The 22,168-nt window shown below is 45.4% G+C and overlaps 1 protein-coding gene across 1 annotated transcript in view; it reads right to left on the reverse strand.

Annotated features, from left to right (window-relative positions):
- Positions 1 to 8,889: 8,889 nt before the first annotated feature.
- RBFOX2 (RNA binding protein, fox-1 homolog (C. elegans) 2) overlaps positions 8,890 to 22,168 on the reverse strand; it is a 57,209-nt gene continuing 43,930 nt past the window's right edge. Inside the window, 5 exon segments of the mRNA XM_010284504.1 lie at positions 8,890 to 8,934; positions 9,885 to 9,957; positions 10,907 to 10,937; positions 10,940 to 10,979; positions 18,571 to 18,610. Of these exon segments, the coding sequence (XP_010282806.1) occupies positions 8,890 to 8,934; positions 9,885 to 9,957; positions 10,907 to 10,937; positions 10,940 to 10,979; positions 18,571 to 18,610 (229 nt within the window).

Genomic DNA, 22,168 nt, shown 5'->3' on the forward strand with positions numbered 1-22,168 from the left:
TTACAGCAATTCCCTTAACCCACAGGTAAGGCTGGAATTGTCTGGCTTCACCTCCCAAGCACTGGGGTGCGTTACAACGCTGCCAGGCAGGAGAGCCCTAGAAAAGTCAGATCTTTGCTCCTTGCAAGGTGCTTCTAGAAAGCAATTAATTGTCCTTCTTGGAAAAAAAAGAAAAACAGATAAGCTCTTGTAGTCATTTCCCTGTTTCCCCTCTCTGCCCACCAACAGCTCCAGACCTTGAACCATGCTGGAGGCTCTTTGTTGAGCCACTCCCAGCTCATCTAGAGCTGCAGGAGCCAGCGCTGGACGTGTTATGCCAGAAATGATCATGCTTCAGGCAAACTGAGAGCAACCACAAAAATTACATCTTGTCTGAATCAAAGTTAAGTGCATTGCAGCTTTTCTTCTCCATGCCCCAGTGGAACAGCAGCAAGTGACAACCAACCGGGGCCTGTGCAGAGATGGAAACAGGGCTGTGGGCAAGCACAGGAGGCCATGGGTCACCTTCTCACCACCCAGGACATGATCAAGTTGTTGGCACTGCAGCATGCATTTGACCTCCAAGCTTGTGCTGAAGATGCTAGAGTTACATGAATTTGACTGACCTTTGAACAAGTTATGGGACTAGATGACCTCCACACACCTCTTCCAACCCAAATTATTCTATGACTTTCTGATTTTTTTTATAAAGACAGAAAGGAAGCATGCAAATAAGTTCCCCTCCTACACCAACTGCTAAGCTCTCCTATCAGAGGGATGCCCAGGCTACCATCCCTGAGCCAGTACAGTCAATAGCAGGCCAGCAGCAAAACCCCCAAGAACAGCTCAGCCCCACCACTGGCAGAGGGATCAGGGCTTTCAGGCTCAAATCTCCTGATGCAGCTTGTCAGTGCCAGACTAAGACACAGCCATAGCAGTCACACTGGCCTCACCCTTGAGTTGTGCAAATTCAACGTGAATTTGTAAATTATTTCAGCGTCATCCAAACACCACTTTCCAGGAAACGTTGTAACTTATTGACTACAGCCCTACCACGCAGCTGCCACACACAGCCACACGGCACAGGGATTTGTGCTTGGCGACCATGTTGATGGACCTCAGGCTGGCATCAAGCCCAAGTGCAGGTTGTTACCAAACCCTACTTCCTGACATGGGAGTGGTACCCTCACTCTTAGTGGATGCTACCCACCTACACGCGCCAAAATGTGCAGTGGCTTGCGACCAGCTATGACTGACTCATTTATTTTAATTATTTACAGCTTATAGAAAGGGAATGGTTACATCAGGAGCGTTCATTTCCTTAGCCAGCTTGCAGTGCATTCAAAGAACCCGCATCTGCTTCCTTGGACAAGCTCTGCTTGTGGTAAGCCCCCGTTGAGCAATGCAACAATATCACAACACTTTTAATGACTTACTCGTGAATTCCAGATCAGTCATTTTATGGCTTTGCCTTGAAATGAAGGTAGGCTGGAAGACCCAGACCACCTTTGCTTCACTTTTGAAGCACGCCTCTGCACTGTCTTTCTCCCAGTGCAGTGGAGCTTCATTTCAAGACCTCTCCCAGTCTCACCAATGCAGAGTCCCTTAACCAGCTCTTCCACAACAATTACTCAGCCCCGATTTCTAAGCATCTAATTTTAGCTGTTACTGTTGAACATCCTCTTGAGTTATTGTTAGAACGAAATGAGGATCATCTGACAGGAACACATTGCAGCTCCCTGGTAAATACTGAGGAGGAATGCTTAAGGGGCTCGTGCACCTTCCCGCATCACGATCGACAAAACCCACCGTGCAGGGGCACACCTTATCCCAGCCCATTTGCTCCTGAAACCTTGCATTTCAAAAGCAATAAAATTCTGCGCCGGCCTCAACTGTACTAGGGATATTTCGCTGTTATAGTTTCGCTCAGTTATCAGTTTCCATAATTACTTGCCAATTGGCCACAGGGACTTATTATTTGTTATTTTTAGGATCATTGCAGCAGAAAAAGGTATCTAATTATATGGATATATATTTGCATGACATCTTTCACTTGACGATCTCTAAGCACTTCATAGAATATGAATGAATTTCTGCTTGTCTGCAGTGATAATCCTTTTATAGGCAGGACAACAGGAGCAGTGATTAAAAGACATGTCCAAACTCCCAGAGGAAATTTATGCCAAGCACAGGAACACCGGCTTCCAGTTGTGTGTGTTAACTATTAAACCTGTGCTAACATAGACAGCAGGAGGTTGGCTACACAGGCATTAAAGAAAATGCTGATACCATAATTTGGTTGTCTCTCCTTCCACACTAACAGGTTCAAACACAGATCAAACTTGGAAAGAAAAAAAAAACAGGCTCCTTATCAAATAATAAACAAATGGCCCTTTTCTGCTAATAAGCGACAAAGGGAAAGGATGGCAGGGAAAGGCGTGGGGTTTACAGAGAGCTCGGGGTGCAAACTTGGATTGTGCTGGGATGTTGCCAGCATGACTTGCCAAGGCTTTGCCCTTTATCACTGCTAAGAAGATCCTGTCTCCCAGCTTGTTCTTCAAACCAGCTTCCCTTCTTTGTGTTTTACCTGCCAGGGGAGATGCGCCAGCCAAATCCATCCAGATGCACTGAAAAACAGACAGCACACGGGAGCCAGCAGACTGGTGTTTCTTTCTTTTATTTAAAAACAGTGCTTCATTACCATTTGCAAAGGGTTAGGAAGGGTTTCCCCCCTTGCTTAGAGTTTATAAAAGCCAGCAACATGATCAATAATTTATACACATGGATAGTAATACAAAAAAAAGGAATAAAAGCTAAAGATCTAACTACTCCGACCTTCACAATTCCAGCTACTTGATAATAATAGGAATAACCCAATGAATACTGTATGGTCTGAAAGCTACTATACAATATGATACTTAACGAGGGAGGGCGGGAAGTTAAGAGGCTGTCACAAAGCCCTGGGATGCAGATACTGCTTCTCCAGAGTCAGCAGGGAAATGGGACCCTGGGCAAGCGGCTCGGGCGTCCTAGGAAATGATCCAAGGGAAGGGAACGCACTCCACTTGGGACGCGTCCTGTTCCCTGGCGGTACCTGGCAATGGGAGGTGCTGGGGAGATCGCGTGAAGGGGCAAGTCCGTCGCTGCCATTGGAGGTGCTGTGGCATCTCAGCCTTGCACTGAAAATCTCCAAATCTCAAGTAGATCAGCCTGTGAGGTCAGTAAAATACTCCACCAGCTCCGTATCGCTCTACAGCCCTGGTTCTCATTTGCTATCAGCCCCAGGTTTTAGCTCCAGCTATTTACAAGCAGGATTTATCATATTTAAAAAAAAAAAAAAAAAGAAAAAACCCAAAACCAAATCATATCCCCTGGGGTAAAAGAGGATTATTTCGTCACTTGATAATGCAGCCAAATCAAGCTGCCAGAACTACAACACGCGCGCACACACAAAATACTGTGAACTGAAAAAAATAGAAAAACATGACCAAAACTGAGACCACTAATGTGGGAGGCCCAATTCTGTAAGGAATTCCCTCCCTGGGGAGGGAACAAGCCCCTCCACCAGCAGTGAACTGTGAATCCGACAAGAGATTTATTGACGCACTTCAGGGGGGGGGGAAAAAAAAAAGAATAAAAAAGAAAAACATTCCCAAGATCAACCGGCATTTTGCTGACTGCCGGCCAAATGAATATTCGGGTGGACGGCTTTAGACACCAGCAATCTCCTGGCGAAATCAGGCAAGACTTTTGGCTGATGCGTTCTTGCTCTACCACAAGTCAGGAGGCAGCGTGGGAAGCTTGTCTCCTGCACAAGCCTGGACCAGCTGCAGCCTGCTACCCAGCGGGGACAACTGCTGGCAGTGCTTTCAACCACTGGCAAGAAGTTGCCTGCCAGGGTTAGCAGAGGCGACGGAGATGGGACTTGGACAACCCAAGTCCCTCTGAGGCTGCCATCGATGCCCACACTGCAGAGGGACAGGGACTATCCTGCCAACTCCTGGCTAGAGGAATGCATACCGGGGAGAAACCCCAGAGCCTGCTTGAGAAGGGCCCCATTTCACGCCCTGGCTATCAGCTCCTGCTTGCCTCGTTGACTGGAGTTTTCATTGTAGAAGAGAAGTTTACCGAGGTTGGAGGGTGGCAAGGGCAATCAGTAAGGTGGGGGTGGAGGGAAGGGGCTTTTCAGACATTAACATCACCAAAAATAGTGTTTTATGCAACAAAGAATCAAGTCTCACTGGTGTATACTACAAAATGTTTGACATTTTCCAAGAGCATGACAAAATAAAAACACAAAGGAGTTTACATTGGATGTTCATCTTGTTCACTAGGTTGGGTTTGGTTCTCCCCCTCCTATTTTAGAACAGTGCAAACAGGTAACACACTTTAAAAATCACCCCTCTGCACCAAGGACAGCATTCCCCCAACCCTGCCAGGCTGGAGGGTCACAGGCAGCAGGCCATCTGCCACGCTGCCCGCGTGCTTTCCCTTCGGAGCTAGACTCAGCAAAAGCACTCCCCAGAGCTGTTGTTTGGTTTTCCCTTTATTGAATTCCTAAGTGCTCCCCAAACCTGTTCTCCACTTGTCTCCTTCTTCGGGGCTGGGATGGGAAGATACAGATAGGGATGGGTTGGGGAAAAACATGGGCAGGACCTAGGAGGCTCTGCTTTGTGTTCCCCACTGACGAGGCTCTGGGTGCTGGAACTGAAACCCCAGCAGCCAGCATCTCTTTTTGGGTAAGGAAATGGTTTCATTAACCGTTTCACAACTAGCACTCAAGCCAGCTAGTCAGATAACCCTGCTCAGCTCTTGCTGTGCATTTCACAGGTCTCAAAATGGGTGAGAACAGGGGATAAACTATTACCTTCACTTTAGGAATGGGGAAGCGAAGTCTAGCGACAAGACTGCTCCACGATGACCCTTGAGGATCACTGACAGAGCTCTGCCCAAAATACAGGTCTCTGACTCCTGAGCTAATGCTCTTTCTCGCTGGGCAAGTCTGCTCCCTCTTGGGCACCGAAACAGCCAAGCCACAGCTATTTTAAAACATGGCTTTGTCTATATGAACTCATGACACAGGATCCACGTAACCACTTAACCTGGGAATAGCTGGCTGTAGCAGGCTCATACTGACCTCCCCGTTGTCTCCAGGTCCCATCGTGGCTTTTCTTAGAAAAGCTAACCCACCTACAAGAGTGCAGCCTCCCTAGCACGGGGACAGTGACAACAGTTTAACATACTGGGCATCAATATAACTTAATCCCAGTACAGAACATGCTATACCAGTAGAAGTCATCTTTGTACCAGCACAACTGTACCCACAAGGAAAGACAGACCAGCACATTAAATAAATCAACCCTTCAATCCAAAGTCTTACCAGTATAATATCATGTGCTGGCCAGACCTATTGCAAGACAGTACAAACAGCAACACTTAAAGAAACATCTTTTCCTCTACATCAAGAGGAATCCCGGATGCCACCAGACTAGAAGGTGACAAACAGCAAGCTATTTGCCAGGCTGCCCGTGCGGTTTCCCTTGGAAAGCCAAACCCTGCTTTGCAAGGGACCTGTGACTGCAGACCCATCTCAGGGACAAGCACTAGCTGCCGTCGGTCAAATAAGCCAGGGCCCAGTTTAATTCATTAAGTGTAATTCATTTTGCATAGGGAGATATAGGCTTTGTCCTCACTTCTTCAGAAGATGAATATAGCCACAGCTTGGCTACTCTGAATGCATCTCAAGCCAGTTCAAAACACATCTGAGTGAAACCAGAGTTGTTGTTTGCCAAGAGGGAAGGAAGGCTGAAGAGCTCTCCCGCCATGGCACAACACTCACTTGTGAAACCTCGCTGCAGAATTCCAGCTAGCATGCAAGTTTTTGGGAGGTCTGGCATTCCAGAGTCCTGGAACCAGCAAGCTACCTCCAGCCCCCAGCTGTGCAAGTGTCCTGGCATCTCCTCTGCAGCTCACTGCCGAGAGCAGGAAGCCGGGCTATATCGGCAGGCTACGCCAGAATGCGGGCGTACACCGCGCGCCTGCCGATATGTGGGGATCTTGCAACTTTAACCACGGAGTCAAGGAGACGCCGGCTGGTTACTGCACCAAAGAGCCTGGCTGGGAGTGACCAGAGCAGGCCAGGCGCAGATACAGGAAGAATCAGGCTGGATGGTCAAGAGCAGGTATTACTCGGAGCTCATACAGCAGGGGACCACGGTCCCACAAAGGTTGGGCGCTTCTGCACTAAACCCCTCATACTCCTAATATACTAGGGCGGGCTGAAGCTGCCATGCATAGACTCTGCTCGGAGGCAGAAACGGGGCTGGCCTCCCTATTCCCAGAGAGACCAAGTGGCAGGGGGGGCTGCAGGCAGCACTGCCAGGGCAGGGGAGGGCGCTCGGGGATGGAGAACCCAGCTTTTCAGGAGCTGCAGTCAGAACCAGCTGAACTGAAACGTAGGACCTGTTGCATGAGGTACTGCCTGTGGGCAAAGGAAGGGACGGCCCCACTCAGCCCCTACAAGTCCAGTAGAGGCTTCTGCTGCATCTCAGCTCCAGAAGTCCCCTGGCTGCCCTGTGGTGGACATGGCTGCCCTTGAATACGACTATTCCTACCACAAGTCCTCCTTCCCCTACCCTAGCTCAGACAGTAAAAGCCCCCAAATGCCCCGAGTCCCCCCTCATTTCCTAGATTTTGTGAGAGCCCCAACACCCTGTTCCCCCCTCCCCATTTTCAAGCTAACTAAAATATTTATATACAAACAACAAAAAAATTGTCATAACAGCAACAAACCACACTTTGGCTTGGGGGGGCGGAAAAAAAGTTAAAAATCAACAATAAAACCAGAAAAAAAAAAAAAGGTTGCCAACAGGCTGGCAGTTTGGTGTCCCCTTTGTCTAGCTATTCCTCCAGAAAATCAATAGCTTCAGGGTCTCTAGCTTAACTAATGGCTTCCCCATCCTTCCCATCCGAGGTGCCTCCTCTCAGCTGCCCACAGGAGAGGCTACGTGTATCATTGGGGAAGAGCAAAAAAAACCGCGTGGTTTTGTGTGGCTGGGCCAGGACACCTCCCCCGGAGCTCTGCTTGCTGACATCGCTTAGTGTTAAATGCAGGAGGTTTCCTATTCTGGTATCAGCGGTGGATGGAGCAGCAGGTGTACGACAGGAGTTGGAAAGGCTCCACCAAACCCAGCAGCCCTTCTGGGGGCAGCGAGCTCACCCCACTACCCATCGAGGGGGTTGAGGCATCCTAATAAAACCAGGCTTCTGCATTTCTCTAACATGCAGTTAGAGACCCTGCCTCTCTGATCACTGGGGTTTACTGGGAGCATCTAAGAGCCAGCAGCTGAGCAGGAAGGTCTGGAGAGCAGCAACTCCCCATCACAGCACAGCTCACGCAGTCATCTAAAAATGCTGACTTTGAAACACAGCAAAATCACTGTATGCGAGAGCAGAAGGGAGATGGATGGTCTTGGGAGTCATGGAGCCCTCCCCTAAATAGTCTCCCCCTTGCTTCCAAATCTTCCAATATGTAGTGTCTATATGGACTCGGCAGACCAGGTGCACAACTTTCTATCAGAGGCTAGGCAAGTCAGACCCAGGGGCTCCAACGCAACTACGTAAGGGCCTGAAATAGCTTGTGGTGGGAAGTTCCTATGAATTCAGAGCTTACACAAAACTGCTTCTTGCCTCCCCTCAAACTCCTGACAAACAAAACTTACTTCAGGATCACGTTTAGATATAAAAGGCTCTCTTCCCCCACACAAACCCACATGCTTGCCCCTTGCCTCAAGCAGCTTATACATGACTTGTTTTTCCTCACTCATGTTATTTGAAACAGATTACAGATTACTTGCAGAAGCACCTAAAGCAGCTGAGGATGAACAGGAGGAGAGACCTTGCACGCTGGATCTGGAGCACCCAAGCATGGCACTGTTGCAGGGTTCTTCAGCTAGCTTTCATTCCTCTGCAAGGCTGCACGCCCCTCACCTCTTGTCCACAACAGATGTATTCTGCGTGATGCTGCATTGCAACTGCCATAATTGAGGAAAGAAGGGCAGGAAAGGGACCGAAAGGGAGAAAGATCTTGAAAAGAAGGAAGGAAAACTAAGATAATTACAGCCACCAGCAATAGACAACAACCAGCTAGACAAAGTTGTGTGTGTGTGGGGAAGATCATCCTCATCAAAAACTCCTTTCAAAGTCTTGTCCCCTATACAGCAGATAACAGCTGAAGTCTTTAAGCAGGTTGAGGAAATCTTCTCTTGCCAAGTCTAAAATACTGACACTGCTGAAACTGTCCCAAACCTGTGCATGTCAGATGGTGATAAAAACGAGGAAAGTCTCTCCATTTCTCCCGTTTCCAAATGTAAATGACTACTTCCCACGAGCATTTAGGTCCCAACCACAGCCAAAGAGTGCTTCCTTCTGCAGACCAGAAACACGGCAGGTGGAGACTTCTCCCTCACATCCTTCTGTCTCACAGGCACCAAGCACCAGAGCCAGGGAAGTAGCTCTGTCTGCGTGTTCCTGATTAATTGCATGATATTGGTTTCTAACAGCTTTCCTAATCGCTAATCGCCTTTTCCGTGATTGGTAGGATAAGCTATGCACCAACATACAGACACAGAAATGAGTTATTTTTACCACAGTTAAAAAAAACCCAGAAACAAAAACAAAACAAAACCAAAAAAAAGCACAATCTTTGGAACAAAAGAATTAAAGGCAGAAATTTAAAGGAAAAAAAAAATACATATTCAAAGAACATAGTGAGGTATAAAAAAGTATTTTCTCTTTTGTTTTTTGTTTTTCCTCCTCGTCTTGCTATAGAGTTCCTCTACTAGTAAATATTGCAATAGCCAGGCCTCATGAACTGGGGGGGGCTGTCCCACTTCGGGGGCTCACGTCACTTCAGTAGGGGGCAAATCGGCTGTAGCCACCTCGGTATAAACTCGCCTGTAGAAATTAAATGAGAGAAGTTGTTAGGAGGTGAACTGTGAAGAAATACTCAGGAGAGCACCCAAATGCTCTCAGAAGAACTAATGGACATGTCCTGGCACTGACCCGCCACCATTAGCACCTCTAAGCAGCAAGAGGAGAACCTTGCCTGCAAAACCAAGGACATGGCTCAGGAGGACATGCTCATGGCCAGCCAGCTGGAGGTGAAGTTTAATTCTATTCTATTTCCTAGACCCTAAACAGTATCCACATGACAAGCTGATGCTCAGACAGAGGTGCTACGCTGCAGATATCTATATTTAGGTGTCTTTTTGTCTGAACACATTTGTATTCCAGCCTTTGCAACAATACAGATACTGCACTGGCTAGAAGCAGATGGGCAAGCATGTGTTTTCAGCAAGCTGCTCCACTCCCCTCTGATGCCAGCATACCTCACTCCTGCCCTTGCGTAACTATGGCTGGCAGGTAGGACACCATATCCTTCCACTAGTGGAAGAGGGAACCAAGTGGAGCAGCTTTGCTGCAAGATGTCACAAGAACAACATATTCCCTTGCTTCCTAGAACTGATTTCTCAACATGCATCATGAGCTACCTTGCATCCCTAACTACTGCTGATTTTTGCTCTATAAATCACCTTGATACAGTTCTACTGATTCACCAACAACGTTCTGGTTCCTGGCATTCATGGTCATTCTTTGACTACCTCCTTTGCACTAGGGTGATACGCAAGACCAAGTGATAACTGGTCTTCTACAACCTGGCTCTTTTCCGAGTGCACATACACAAGCATATAAACGCAGAACAACTGGGAACCCAGTGCTGCAGCTAAGGACCTCCTCAGCCAAAAAAGTATTTCTAGGTGAAGTTTCATTACCTGATACCCATTGAACAGCTGTTCCCCATGCTGGAAATGAGAAACAGCACAAGAAAGAAAAATCCCACTTACCACAGCGCCAACTCCGTAGCTAGCGGCAGGGGCAAGGGCATGGTAAGGATCTGCTGTGTACACCCTGCCATAACTGAAGAGAGGGAGAAAAGATATTAAAAAGAGAGAGAAAAAGAAGAGTCACTTCACAGGGGAAGAGAAACAGCCGTCTGACCACAGGCAATGGAAGAAGCAGCATGCCCTTCTACACACATGTATGCATACATGCACACAGGCAGCCCCTCTTCAAAGAGATCCTATGGGCATGCTGCCATGCATCATATGAGATGGGCAAGAGAACAGCCTGCAAGGAGGAATGTGGCAGAAGCCATGAGTTTGACCTGTAGGAAAGAGGTCAGCACCTTTGAAATGACAGCTACTGCATCCCTTACCACACGTGATGCAGTTTGGGAGGAAAGCGACTGCTGCTGCTAGCGCTACTAGCACAGTAACCGCTACTAAATGGGAAGCAGTGAGGGATTCTCCAGAATGAGAAGGGAGTATAAACTTTAACGGTCTCACATGCACTAGGATTAACACATGGCCTCACTGCACAAATGAGAAATCTTAAGGCAAGCACGCTGATAATGATAATCCTTTGTATCTATACAGAGCTGCACGTTAAAGCATCTTAGAGTACTGTATGAGCGGAGCAATTTTTACTTTATGGACAGGGAGAGAAATGCACCCAGTGATTAAACAACCTGCCCAGAGTCACAGAGCAAGGAGCTGGCAAAGGCGAGCCAGGTCTTTCGACTGAGGCCATAACCACGCTGCCTCCTTTGTGCGGAGAATCATAAGGACAGGGAAGAGGCCAGGATTTGTGCCAGCTCACCTACACCGGAGGGCAATACTGCCCGGGAGCAGAGAGACAAACTGTGCATTCAAGTCTTTAACGTTGGGTTGTGCATGCATGTGTGTGCGTGCGAGTGCAAGTAAGACAAAGAAACAGGGAAAGAAGTAGAAGCACTGCAATGGATCAATGCTCCTTGAATCCCTGAGCACAGCAAGCTAGCCCCCATGGACGCCTCCCCCTTACATACCCATCGCTGTAAGCTGCTGCAGCGGCTGGATTGCAGTAGCAGGCTGTGCATATCTGTAGGCTGCGTATCCACCCTGCAGGAAAGAAGAGAACTGACTTTACAGATACCTGTCCACCCATGCAGAGCATTAAAAAATAAAATTAAAAAAAAGTCACACACATCACAAGGAGAGGAAGTGTTTCAAACTGCATCCGCTCCCATGTCATGTTTATTGCAAGCATTGCCCATTAACTCATGTGTATTCCTTTCCTGAGAAGGACCAGGGAGACTCCATTACCCCATTTAGCAGAAGGAATAAACTAAAGCAAGCCTAAACATGGTTATATCCTCGCAAGAAATTACATTTGGCATGGAGGAACTGAAAACCAGAAGAGAGCTGAAATCTTGCATGCAACCTAATTTTTATGTTCCCTTCCTCTTATGCTGGGGAAATCAGAGGTGGGAACTTTCTATGAGTGTGTATTTTAGAAAGGGAACCGTTCAGAGAAATTCCTGCTTTTCCCTCACCCCCCCAATCTCTTTTTTAAGCCTGGAAAACCCAAACAGCTAGAATTTCATTTGGTCCAGATACATAAAAGTATCAAGAGCCAGAGAATTCAAAAAGCAACCAGGAAAAGATAGTGAGGGAAGACAGTCCCTAGTGGTCTCAGGGCTGGCAACTAGCAAACTGGCACTGATACCAACCAGACCGTTCTCCCCTCCATCCATAGGAGGAAACAGGTTGGGGGAAATTATGCCAGAACAGTCTGTATTGCTGCTGCATTTCTGTCCATGCTACACACCTGTAGTAAAGGTCTTCAAAACGCTTACACTGATAAGAGGTCATTACTGAAAACGTACTTACAGCTGGGTTGGCAAAATGCGAATCCTGACCCAGAGGGAGACCTGCAAGTCTCCTCCTGAAACTTCCACAGGGAGCTCTTGGGCCACAGGAAGACCTGGCTCAGACAGGCAGCTCTGCACACCCTGCAGTAACGAAGGACGGAGGCCAGCCGCTGGCAAAGGCTGCATGGCAGGCAGCAAAGAGGGCTCTGAAGCCCAGGTTAGATCTTTCTTTATCATACACTTCTGAACCCCTTTTTGTTAACTTGGGGTGGGGGACAGGACAGCAATGGTAAATGCACTGTGGCTTTGATTTGCAAGTAACACAATGAGGCATAAATAACATCAGAAAACTCCAGATTGTTTCTGGATTTTTTTTTCCCCCAATTGACATTTCAGTGTTTGAAGGACCAGAAAGCAGACTTACACTCTTCACCTCCAAATCAGCTCAACATACCTCTACCACTACTTCCCTCTAGATCTTTTGCCTTTATGTAACTAAGAGCACAAGATCAGCTCTACTACAGGACTGCGTGTTTGCTCAGGAGCACTCAGTTTTGAGCTAGGTAGCTTTTAAACTAGAAGTAATGATTTTAAATTAATTTTGATTGCTTTTGTGGAGCCTGTGTTAGCCCCACGATGGGTAACATGCTATCCAAAACATGCCTGTGAACCATCTCCTACTCCAGAGGAGAGAGTCTTACAGACTCTTCAATCTTCCAGTTAACAGAAGAAAGAGTACACAAATCTACACCTCTGAAACATCACCACATTGCCTGAAAGAGATCTAACGTTATAGTTTTGCCCTTTTAATCTCATCCAGCTGTTTCAATCCTTGCATTTTGGATTGATGGTTTGGGGAGGTTTAGCTTGCTTTTGGCATGCTGTCATTGCACCATCATTACCCCCACCTCCAAAACACGATGGAGATGAGAGGAATGAGGTGCAGCCTTAAAGCAAATCAAATGTTCATCAACCTCACCAAATTAAGACAAAACCTCATACCAATACCATTGTGGTATTCCCTTATGTTTATGAGCTTCCTGAACTCTTGATGGGGTCTGTCACTTGGGCACGGTGTCTGAGCCACTTTCACCTGGCGCTGCCCTATGCAAGGCGGATGGCTTCAGCACGCATGCAGGTTCTCCCCACTCTGCCCCACACCTGCCAGCCACATTTCAGATCAGAAACCATTTCAAATGTGCCTAGCACATACTCGAAACATGACAGCGAGATGCAGTTTGAAACCATAAAAGGGTTATCATGTAATTCTCTTTTAACTCATGTCTCTCAAAGGAAAATGAAACCAAACCAAACCAAACAAAAAAAAAAAAAAAAAAGAAGAAAAGAAAAGAAGGGTTGGAATCAGGTGTGGGAAGGGGAATGGCGTAACATTTATTAATCAAAATTAAAAACTAAGCATGCTGACATCTGGAGCTAGAACAACCAGCAAAGTCACCACGTTCAGACTCATATTGGCTAGTTCTATCCATCCCAGCATTCTCTTGGGACAGCAGTTCGCCCTAGGCTCTACCACAAGCTCAGTGAAGTACACAGCCTCAAGTACTAGAGCGTGCAGCCACAACAACCTGCTATTACGGAAACAGTCAGTCACCACTGGAGTTAACATTCCAACCTTAACGACTCCCGCAGCCTCCCACCCTCGCCCCCCGAAATGGCTCCCACCCTAGCCCTGTCCCACACCACAATGTTAATAATTATAACAAGCAATAACCCATCTGTTATATCAGAGAAGGGAACAGAGACTCCACTGAGAGATTTAGAGCGGGATGTTAACATTTCTTCAGTCAACTGCACAACAAACAAAAAAAACAGGAGAAATAATTCATTGGAGAAATGAAGTTAAGAAATAGCTGACATGTGTATTGCTTTTTAACCATGCACGGATGCAAAATTGAAGCTACTGTTAATTTAAAAAAAAAAGTCACAGGCGAGAGGTACACACACGGGCAGAACCACTCAGTTCAAAGCAGTCTGCAAATTCTACTTGTGTGTACTTCAAATAAAACCAAAAATGGGGATTATAATGGCCATGGTACGTTCCTGTCATAGGAGCAATGAGTGTGGACAGCTGGGGGAATTTCTGACACAGGGATGTATCCAGCATGACCAGCAGGTCCAAATACACCAGAACAGGGTGAAGGAAAGAGGAGGAAAGTTGCAACTATTATTCATTGTTTCGTAAATGCTTTCACCAAGCTCTGGGACCAGTACAGAGAAAAGGAGACACTGTGCAGGTTGCCTTACGCAGCTGATGTTCCTGTTCTCCATAACCCAGGACCCACCTATAATGCCATCAATGCTTCTAAAGCCCTGCTCAGCTTATCCAATGCACCAGTTATTTTCTCCTTCTATTCCTGTTAACACACGACTAACTGGTATGCAGAGCTCATCCGTAGCATCCGCTACACGGTCCTACTACCCCTAGTGATTTCTGATGCCACTCACTTTGGGTACTCTAGTAAATATAAACTATAACAGAGTAGAGCATCTTCAAACATGAACAATCGTGTTTCCCAATAAAAGAAATAATAATTATTATAAAAAACCCCCAAAACCAACACCCTTGCTAGCTGCACCACACGCCCCCAGTGCCATGGCCAAACTGCAAGAGAAGACACCAATTGAGTGGCACAGGCCCTGAAACTCAGGACAGCCATGCAAATTCCCAGTCCATCTATTTAAGTCAGGTGATTCCACAGGGACAGGTTTACCCATCTAGGTTCAGTTTTTTAAAATTTTTAGCCTCATCCCAAAAGAAATGAGTGTAAATGAGCTTCTAGCAAAGATATTAAGTCAGAGACATTTCTATCAGAAGGACACTTTAAACACTGCCTCGACAAGGGAATAGGGGAACTAAGGAAAAGGCTTATGTGTTTTTACTGGTTATTGGTTTAAGTTACAACCAAGAGGATGGTCTAAATCAAGATTGGTCTTTTCCAGTACAGTCGTTTGGACTGTCTGAGGAGCATGTGAGAGAGATGAACACAGCCATAAGTGTTGCGTATCTTAATTCACGTTCTCTTTCTCTGGATATCCTGCCAGTGTTGCTGGGGCTGTGCTAAACCCCTTTCCCCAGGTGAATGTGTAGTGCTTGAGCGTATAGATCTCAATTATCAAACAATCGTATTTGCTCAGGTGTTCACAAACCCCCAAATTTAAAATGATCCTTTTGTGATGTTATTGTCCTTGGCTCATCAACGAAGCAAGAAAATGTTGTGGGTTTTTTTTTTTTTTAATTCCTTATTTAACATTAGATGATAGCTTTCTCAACATTATCATATATCCTCTGAAATAACACAAACATGGCAAAACAACATATACAGGAAGCTGCATCCCAACTAAAGCAGCATTCCAATTACCGAGCATGTTAATGTAGATAAATGAGCACTAAGACTATACAGTTCAGCTCAAAATAAGTCCATCTTCTCTTCCATTCTTCAAGTCTATATTAGGTATCAATCCAGTGAGAACATGAGGAAATACAAACCTACAGCTTTGTCAGTGCATCATATGGTGTTAAGTATCCCTTTTCTTCTTCCCTTGCTGCCTTAGACAGGCACACAAGGTGTGTTGCTGGCCGTCTTTGCTCCAAAAACCCTTTATGCCACTAAGACACAAGTGTTCCCACATCCCTGGAGGAATGTGTAACTCATGGTACCAGATACGTTTGACCACCTGCGAGGTTTAGGCAGCAAACCCAATTTCAGGATCTTTTATTTGTAGTATCTCAAACATGTCATCTCCACCCCCAAACTGCCCTATAACAGAAGTTGAGAAGCAGAAAAGGCTAGAACTGTTCCCAGTATTTCTGTATTAGAAGGGTGGCATATGTGCACCAGGAATGAGCATGAATGAATTAAAAGAGGTGACAGGACAACTGTGTCCATTGCAGCAGGTGCTTCTACATGGTAATGGGACAAGCATGACCTTGTTAACCCTTCCATTGAATTTACACTATTTTTTTTTTTTTTTAAATTAAATGCCACTCTGTGTGAAATCTGGACACACGCTGCCCTGCTACAGCAGGGGCTTGGATCACACGTGAGTCTGCGCTGCCCTAAAAAAGCCTCTGTTCCCATCTCTAATGTGGTGCTGGAATGGTTAGTATAATTCAGTTTTTTCCACTGCAATCCACAATCTGATCGGTTGGCAGGTCACACTGGCACTCCTACCTGAGGTATTTTAGCGCTAATGATTGGTTCCTGTAAGACTATTCTATAACAGAACACAGGAAGAGCAGTTCAAAAAAACACAGCTGTGGAAAGAAACAATCATACAAACAGCCCACGGCGGGGCTCACCAGCCTTTTCTTTCCAGTGGATGCAAGCACGCTTTTCACAGGCAGGAGCAGTCTTCACATGGGTGGGTTTGTTTGGGTTTCCCCCCCCGCCACCCAGATTGACCCCGTTGTTGTAGAAGAAAGATAACCTTTCTTATGATCCAAAATGAAGCCCTCTGCATCCTGGGGCAGGTTGTTTTATGAATTCAGGTGTCTTGCCAGAGTGGGACGCATCCAACAAGAGATGGAATGCTGCCTTCACAGAAGAAACGACTAAGCAGGATGGTTGCCCCAGGAAAGAAAAAAGGAGTGAGGAAGAGGAGGAGGAGGAAAATGAGAAATCTGTGCATAACATGTATGCGGAAAAAAGCAGCCCAAACCTGGGACACTTCCCTTTCATCTTGCCTTCCACTAACCGCTTCCTGTCAGTTCAGCTCCTTTCTACCCTTCCTTGGACACAACCCTATGGACTCAGAAGACCTAAGGGAACCTCAATTTAATTTTACCCCGAGTCCTAATTGAAGTACCCTCTGCTATCACTTCCACAACCTGGACAAGCCTTTCACAGCAACCAGAGGGACATAAGCACTGCAATGAAAAGCATGACAAATCAGTGGGGCATAGGGACACTTTACTCATTCCACCTGTGCCAAGCAAATCGTTTGGAAAGGTAGCGTCATGTTTGGATTATGGTAACTTTTTCCCGAACCCCATCGGAGGGCTCTGGGTAGCAATAATGTAGGAAAAAGCAGCACCATCTACCTTGATGAGTCCCCTCTTGTATCGTCCTGCTTTCTGACAGTGAGACCAGAGCCACCAACAGCAAAGTCATCAGAAGTCCACCTAAGGGTTCTAACCTGACTTGGGGGCTTGGTTTTGTGTTACGTGATGCTACTGCACTGCAGCACCAAGTGGTTATGGGGATTCTTCTTTACTGGTCTCTGTCCACAAAACATGTTAAATAAGCCTCTCCTCCCCACCTGCAATAGAAGCTCTGAAGGAGCTTTCTCAAAAGAAATAAGAAGTTTTATGGTCAGTCCTCCCATTCAACATGACAGTCTCTTATATGCCATACCCAGAGGGAAGAGGCACTAAGCATTGCTCATTTGCTTGCTTACTTGCCATAGCAAAGTCAGTGGTCTGTAAAGCTGGTGTTATAGGAGTGAGGCAGGAAAACCCAGAACCCTCTGTAGTCCTTGAAACAGTTTTATACAGGAACACTTGACTAGGCAGATCAATTTTTAAAGGACTGCACACATGACAGCATATATAAGAATGAAGAAATGCACCCAATATCTCTATGCTCAAGACAGCATGCCTTCCAACTGCTGTAATTCTGTTGGGAAAAGCGCCTTTACAAGACTTGACAGTCCACACAGGCCAACAAAATCCAAAAGCTAATTCCATCCGTTATCTTGAGTCTAACCGCAGGGTCCTCATTTATAAATGTCAGGAGTAGCACCATCAAAGGAGCAGGGATGTGAAATCCATGCTGATAACTGTGCCACTACCCAATGCAAAACTTCCCCAGCTCCAAAGAGCTATTACCTACAATACCACGAAAGGCAACTCTGTAGAGCTAGGCAGGCCACAAGTTGCGATAGCAGTGGTGGACCTGAACATTTCAGCTTTGAGAAGCATATTCCCACCATAGCTGTTCTGCAACAGCTCTTCATCGGAGAGGAAACTGCTTTTCTCACTGGCCAGTCCCCTCCACCCACGACCCACCTACGTATACACACATGCCCTGGAGATTTGCAATACAGGCTGGCTGGGTAGGACAAAGACAATGACAGGACGAAGTCTCCCATGGTATCAGAGCTAATTCCCAGACAGGAGGAGGTTGCTGACTCTTCTAACTGAACATCTCCACATATTTGTACTTTACAATTCCCCAAAGAGGCACGAGAATCTAGCCTATTTAGGTACCATTTCTACCAGCAAAATAAGATGTCAGTTTTCACTCTAGCATCTCAGTCTCCATTTTTAATCAGTCCCAGTGTCTTCCCCAAAGGGATAATCTCCACATCCCAGTGGCACATGAACATTTCTAAACATATAGCTCACTCAGTTTAGTGTGGGCTGCACAAATCAAACCTAAAAGGGCCCCAAGAGGGGAGAGAAAAGGAAGGGCAGAGGGAGAGAAGGAAAGGGAAGGTTTGAGGCTAAACCAGTCCTGTTATTTTTATATCCAAATTATGTAAATGAGAGAAGTGTTGAGAGAAATTTTAATTCAGTAATCATCTCTCAGGTTGATTAGTAGCAGTGTGCATGTGGGGGACAGGACACCCAGTAACTGACCCTGGCAATGATCAGGAAACCCAAAGACTTAGGTCTTGCACCCAGGGGCAAGCGCAGTGACAGAGAAGCATGCTTGCATTCCTAAATATATAAATATATCCACAAGGAAGAAGAAAATTAAAGTAAATGATATTTAAAAAAAAACAAAAACAAACCAAACCAAACCAAAAGAAGATAAAAAAAAAAAGGCTGGCTTGTCAGGGGTTGGGGACGAGAAGGCTCCGGTGTGTGTACTTACATAGAGGTCAGCACCGTAAAATCCGTCCTGGTAAACCACACTGCAGAAAATCCACACAAAAACAAAAAAACAAAACAAAACAAAAAAACAAAACAAAAAACAAAAAACAAAAGAACAGAAAACACATTCCGGTTATTGAGGACGGCAGCATGCACATGCGTTTTACACAGGCAGGTGATGTATGAATCCACAACCTGGGCTTTTGGCAGGAGCAAATCAGCAAGAGAATGTGTGTGCGCACGCACGCTAGACGGCTCCAAGTCATCTTCCACGGCATGCAAAGGGGGAAGGGGCGGGCAGAGGGGGAGACAGTATGCAAAGGAGAGAGGGAGGGGAACCACCATCTTGTACAATAAAAATAGACTCAAAGATCTGATGTCCTGAAGAAGAGAAACAAGGGTTTAGAAACCTCCACTCTGGTTATTCTCCTGGAATGACTTTAGTTACCCCCTAAACACATGGAAACATTGGCTTCATGAAGTGGGCTTGTGAAATCAAGGAGCCCTGCAGAAGGCATCCCACAGGGGCTGGAGTCACCTATGTCAGAAGCACGTTTCAGAGAGCTGTGTATGATTACGTATTTCGAGCTTCACAGGGCTGCATGACTTTGTTTCTGACATCCATACATCACCTGCTTTTACCCTGGACATTAGACATGCGATAAGATTTGGCTGATCACACAAGCATGCAAAGTATTATTATTCAGCATCTTAAAGAACTGATGCAACACCTCAGGAAAACAAGTCAATCAATTCTGATCAAAGTAAACACAGAGAAATGTAATTAAAAAGAAAAAACCAAAAATACCCACAATGCATTGCTTTCACAAGCAGAGATAATGAGCTAAAAAGGTTAAGCGACTGGTCCAAGGTCTGAGAATTGAAAGGTGCAGTGGGAGTCCCTAGTAGTAATGACCTATTCCGTAGCAGAGAGGAGCAACTGGAAGGGTTTCCATGGGATGGTGTTTTTTCTGCTTTAAGCCATGGTTTTCTTTCTCTCAGAACCTCAGGCAGGAAAACTGTTAAACCAGAGCCTGGGGTTCCCAAAGAGCCACTCTTACCAGAGCATTCGCTAGCATAAGACTATGCAGCTCACTTTGGGGACAGGGGTCGGGGAAGGATGAGGAAGGAAGAGAGGGGATGCCCCCCACCCATCTGAGTTCAGCGTGTGCTTCATACTGTCCTGCTTTGTCCTCTGAATAGCTCAACACAAACTTGCTCAAGGCTTTAAAAAGCACTAGCTCCACCATCTGTGATGTTCATGGATCTGACATGCACGACTTACCAGTAGCATTAAGGAAAAAGAAGGTACAGAACACTACCTTTTCTATTATCTTTTTTCACTTATCAGATGGAATGTGAAATGCTGCCAAGAGCCTGCCACCCTCAGACACCCACCTATTGTAAGGCACACACACAAAAAAAGCCCAGCAGATCTTGCCAAAATTCTGCATGCTATTACTAAAAAATAAAATAAAATTAAAAAAAAAATACTTGTTGCAGTGTTAGCTACTGCTTGAATAATTTAGTCTTACTGTCTTCCCCAGGAAAAGTACACTCCATTCCCAATGGAGCATTGGGAGCAGATATGAAGATAGAGACCCTTGTTAGAGGAAGAGGGGAGCCACTTCAGCAGGGAGAAGCAGGCCATAAGATCATGTTTGTCGAAGCTAAATTTTTAAACAACCACATAACAAAGAATTTGGCTCCTGGGGCAGTGACTTACATTGCTGGGTTCTCTATCTAGGATCAGGAGTGTTTTAGCAGTGATACTCCACCTGCTCCTGCAGGAAAGGCAAACGCATGACAGAGGAAGTGACTTGGTTTATGAACAGGTTAGCAGTTTTAACAGTTATTCCAAACATAATCAGTGGGATGAATATAAGCATTACCACATTGGATCAGGCCACTAATTCCTGTAACTTAGAATCCTGTCAGCAAGCGATGCTAGCATCAGCTCTCCAGAGAAAAACTGCAAGGAACACTAATAACAGGCGAGAGTAAGACTTCCTGGGTCCAGAGAACCAAGCACACGTGCATCCTCCGTCTCTCCTTCAGTTAGGACTTGACTTGACACTGGCTGCCAGGGCTAAAATTTAGCAAGATTTATTTATATGCTAGAATATCCATATTTGTAATTCTTCATGCTAGCAAAAACTGAGAGAATTCCTTCATTTGAGAACCACGGAGACCGTTCTGGTGACACAGACTGACCAGAAGCATAAAGCAGCCCAGCAGCCCATCAAATCTCAGTGGCATCTGCAAAAAGCCCAGTAGCTGAGCTAAAACATACCCATGAGAAAAAGAAATATGCTGGTTTTATAAAGCAGCCATCATACCATTTAGGTGTACCAACAGTTGACTGTGTTGTAAAAGGAACCAAAAACACTCCAAAGTCCTGAAATTCCCTATTGCCTTGTATCTAGTCTGACTTTTTTCCTACTTTTGGCTTTATGTCAGTGAATTCTCTGTATATTTACACTCCTAGACTAAATTATTCTTTATTATAGCAAACCTACTCTTCACATAGGTAGTTCATGACCATGAACAAGCCAGTGCCTAACCTATAGTTTGAGAAACAGAATTGATCAAGCTTATTTAGTTTTGAGAGTTTTCTAGTAGGCAAGTTTTTTTTCAGTCTTATTTGATTCTTACAGCTTTTTGTCTGAAGTGTAATTTGTCAACATTCTTGTTTAGAAAGCATGGCCGCTACAAATCAGGGCAATATTCCACTACAGGTTTTACTTATGCTACATATCCAAGGTTGTAATACCTCCTTACTTCTACTGAATACCACCTTGATTAGAAATTGAAGGTTGTATTTGTATTCTGAGGTCAGGCTCAGGTGACGAGCTAACATCCTCTCCAATGGTCTGAGCAATTGCTTTGTAAGGTATGAATAGCCTTCCCTGGATAAACGTCCATGTCCATATGCAAGTATGTACATTCCATACAGGCATTACTAAATCTTAGTTTGAGTTCTCTAAATAAATGTTAAAACTATTAAGAACAATATGATTTCTTGCACTTTCCTCTGGAGTATCTAGCACTAGACACTGTCAAAACTTATTCTTAATCTGAATGGCCCTCAGGTCTGATCCAGTATGGCAATTCCCACAAGCTTTTATTAACCTACATTCTGTATTTTTTGAATTCTGTTAAGCTCTCAAATGCAGTGATGCTATTAAAGTTTTGTAACTTAAAACTTAACCACCACTGAGGTTTGTGAAAACTGATTCCTTCTACCAGGTTTGAGTTAACCTACAGCTTGCTTTATTGTCTTCTTCCACATTACTCACTATGTCTTGATCACTCGTGTTGCTGACTGATCAACTTTCCACTGGCCAGGAAGAAAGCAACTGATGCAGGGTGAAGTGTCAAGAATGTGTGCCTGCCCCTGACTCCACAGAGGTCAGCAGTGTCCATACGGAGCAGTGTCTGTCCTACAGGTTACTGCAATATGGAACTGAATAGCACATTTTGTATTATTCCATGAGGAATCAAATTCTCTCTACAAAAAAAAAATCTTTTAGACATTCAGACTATGATGACAATAAACACCAGAATTAGTTAATTACATCCCAATGTTTGGGACTAGG

This window comes from Phaethon lepturus, unplaced genomic scaffold, assembly GCF_000687285.1.
Source record: "Phaethon lepturus isolate BGI_N335 unplaced genomic scaffold, ASM68728v1 scaffold12553, whole genome shotgun sequence".
Classification (NCBI taxonomy): domain Eukaryota; kingdom Metazoa; phylum Chordata; class Aves; order Phaethontiformes; family Phaethontidae; genus Phaethon; species Phaethon lepturus.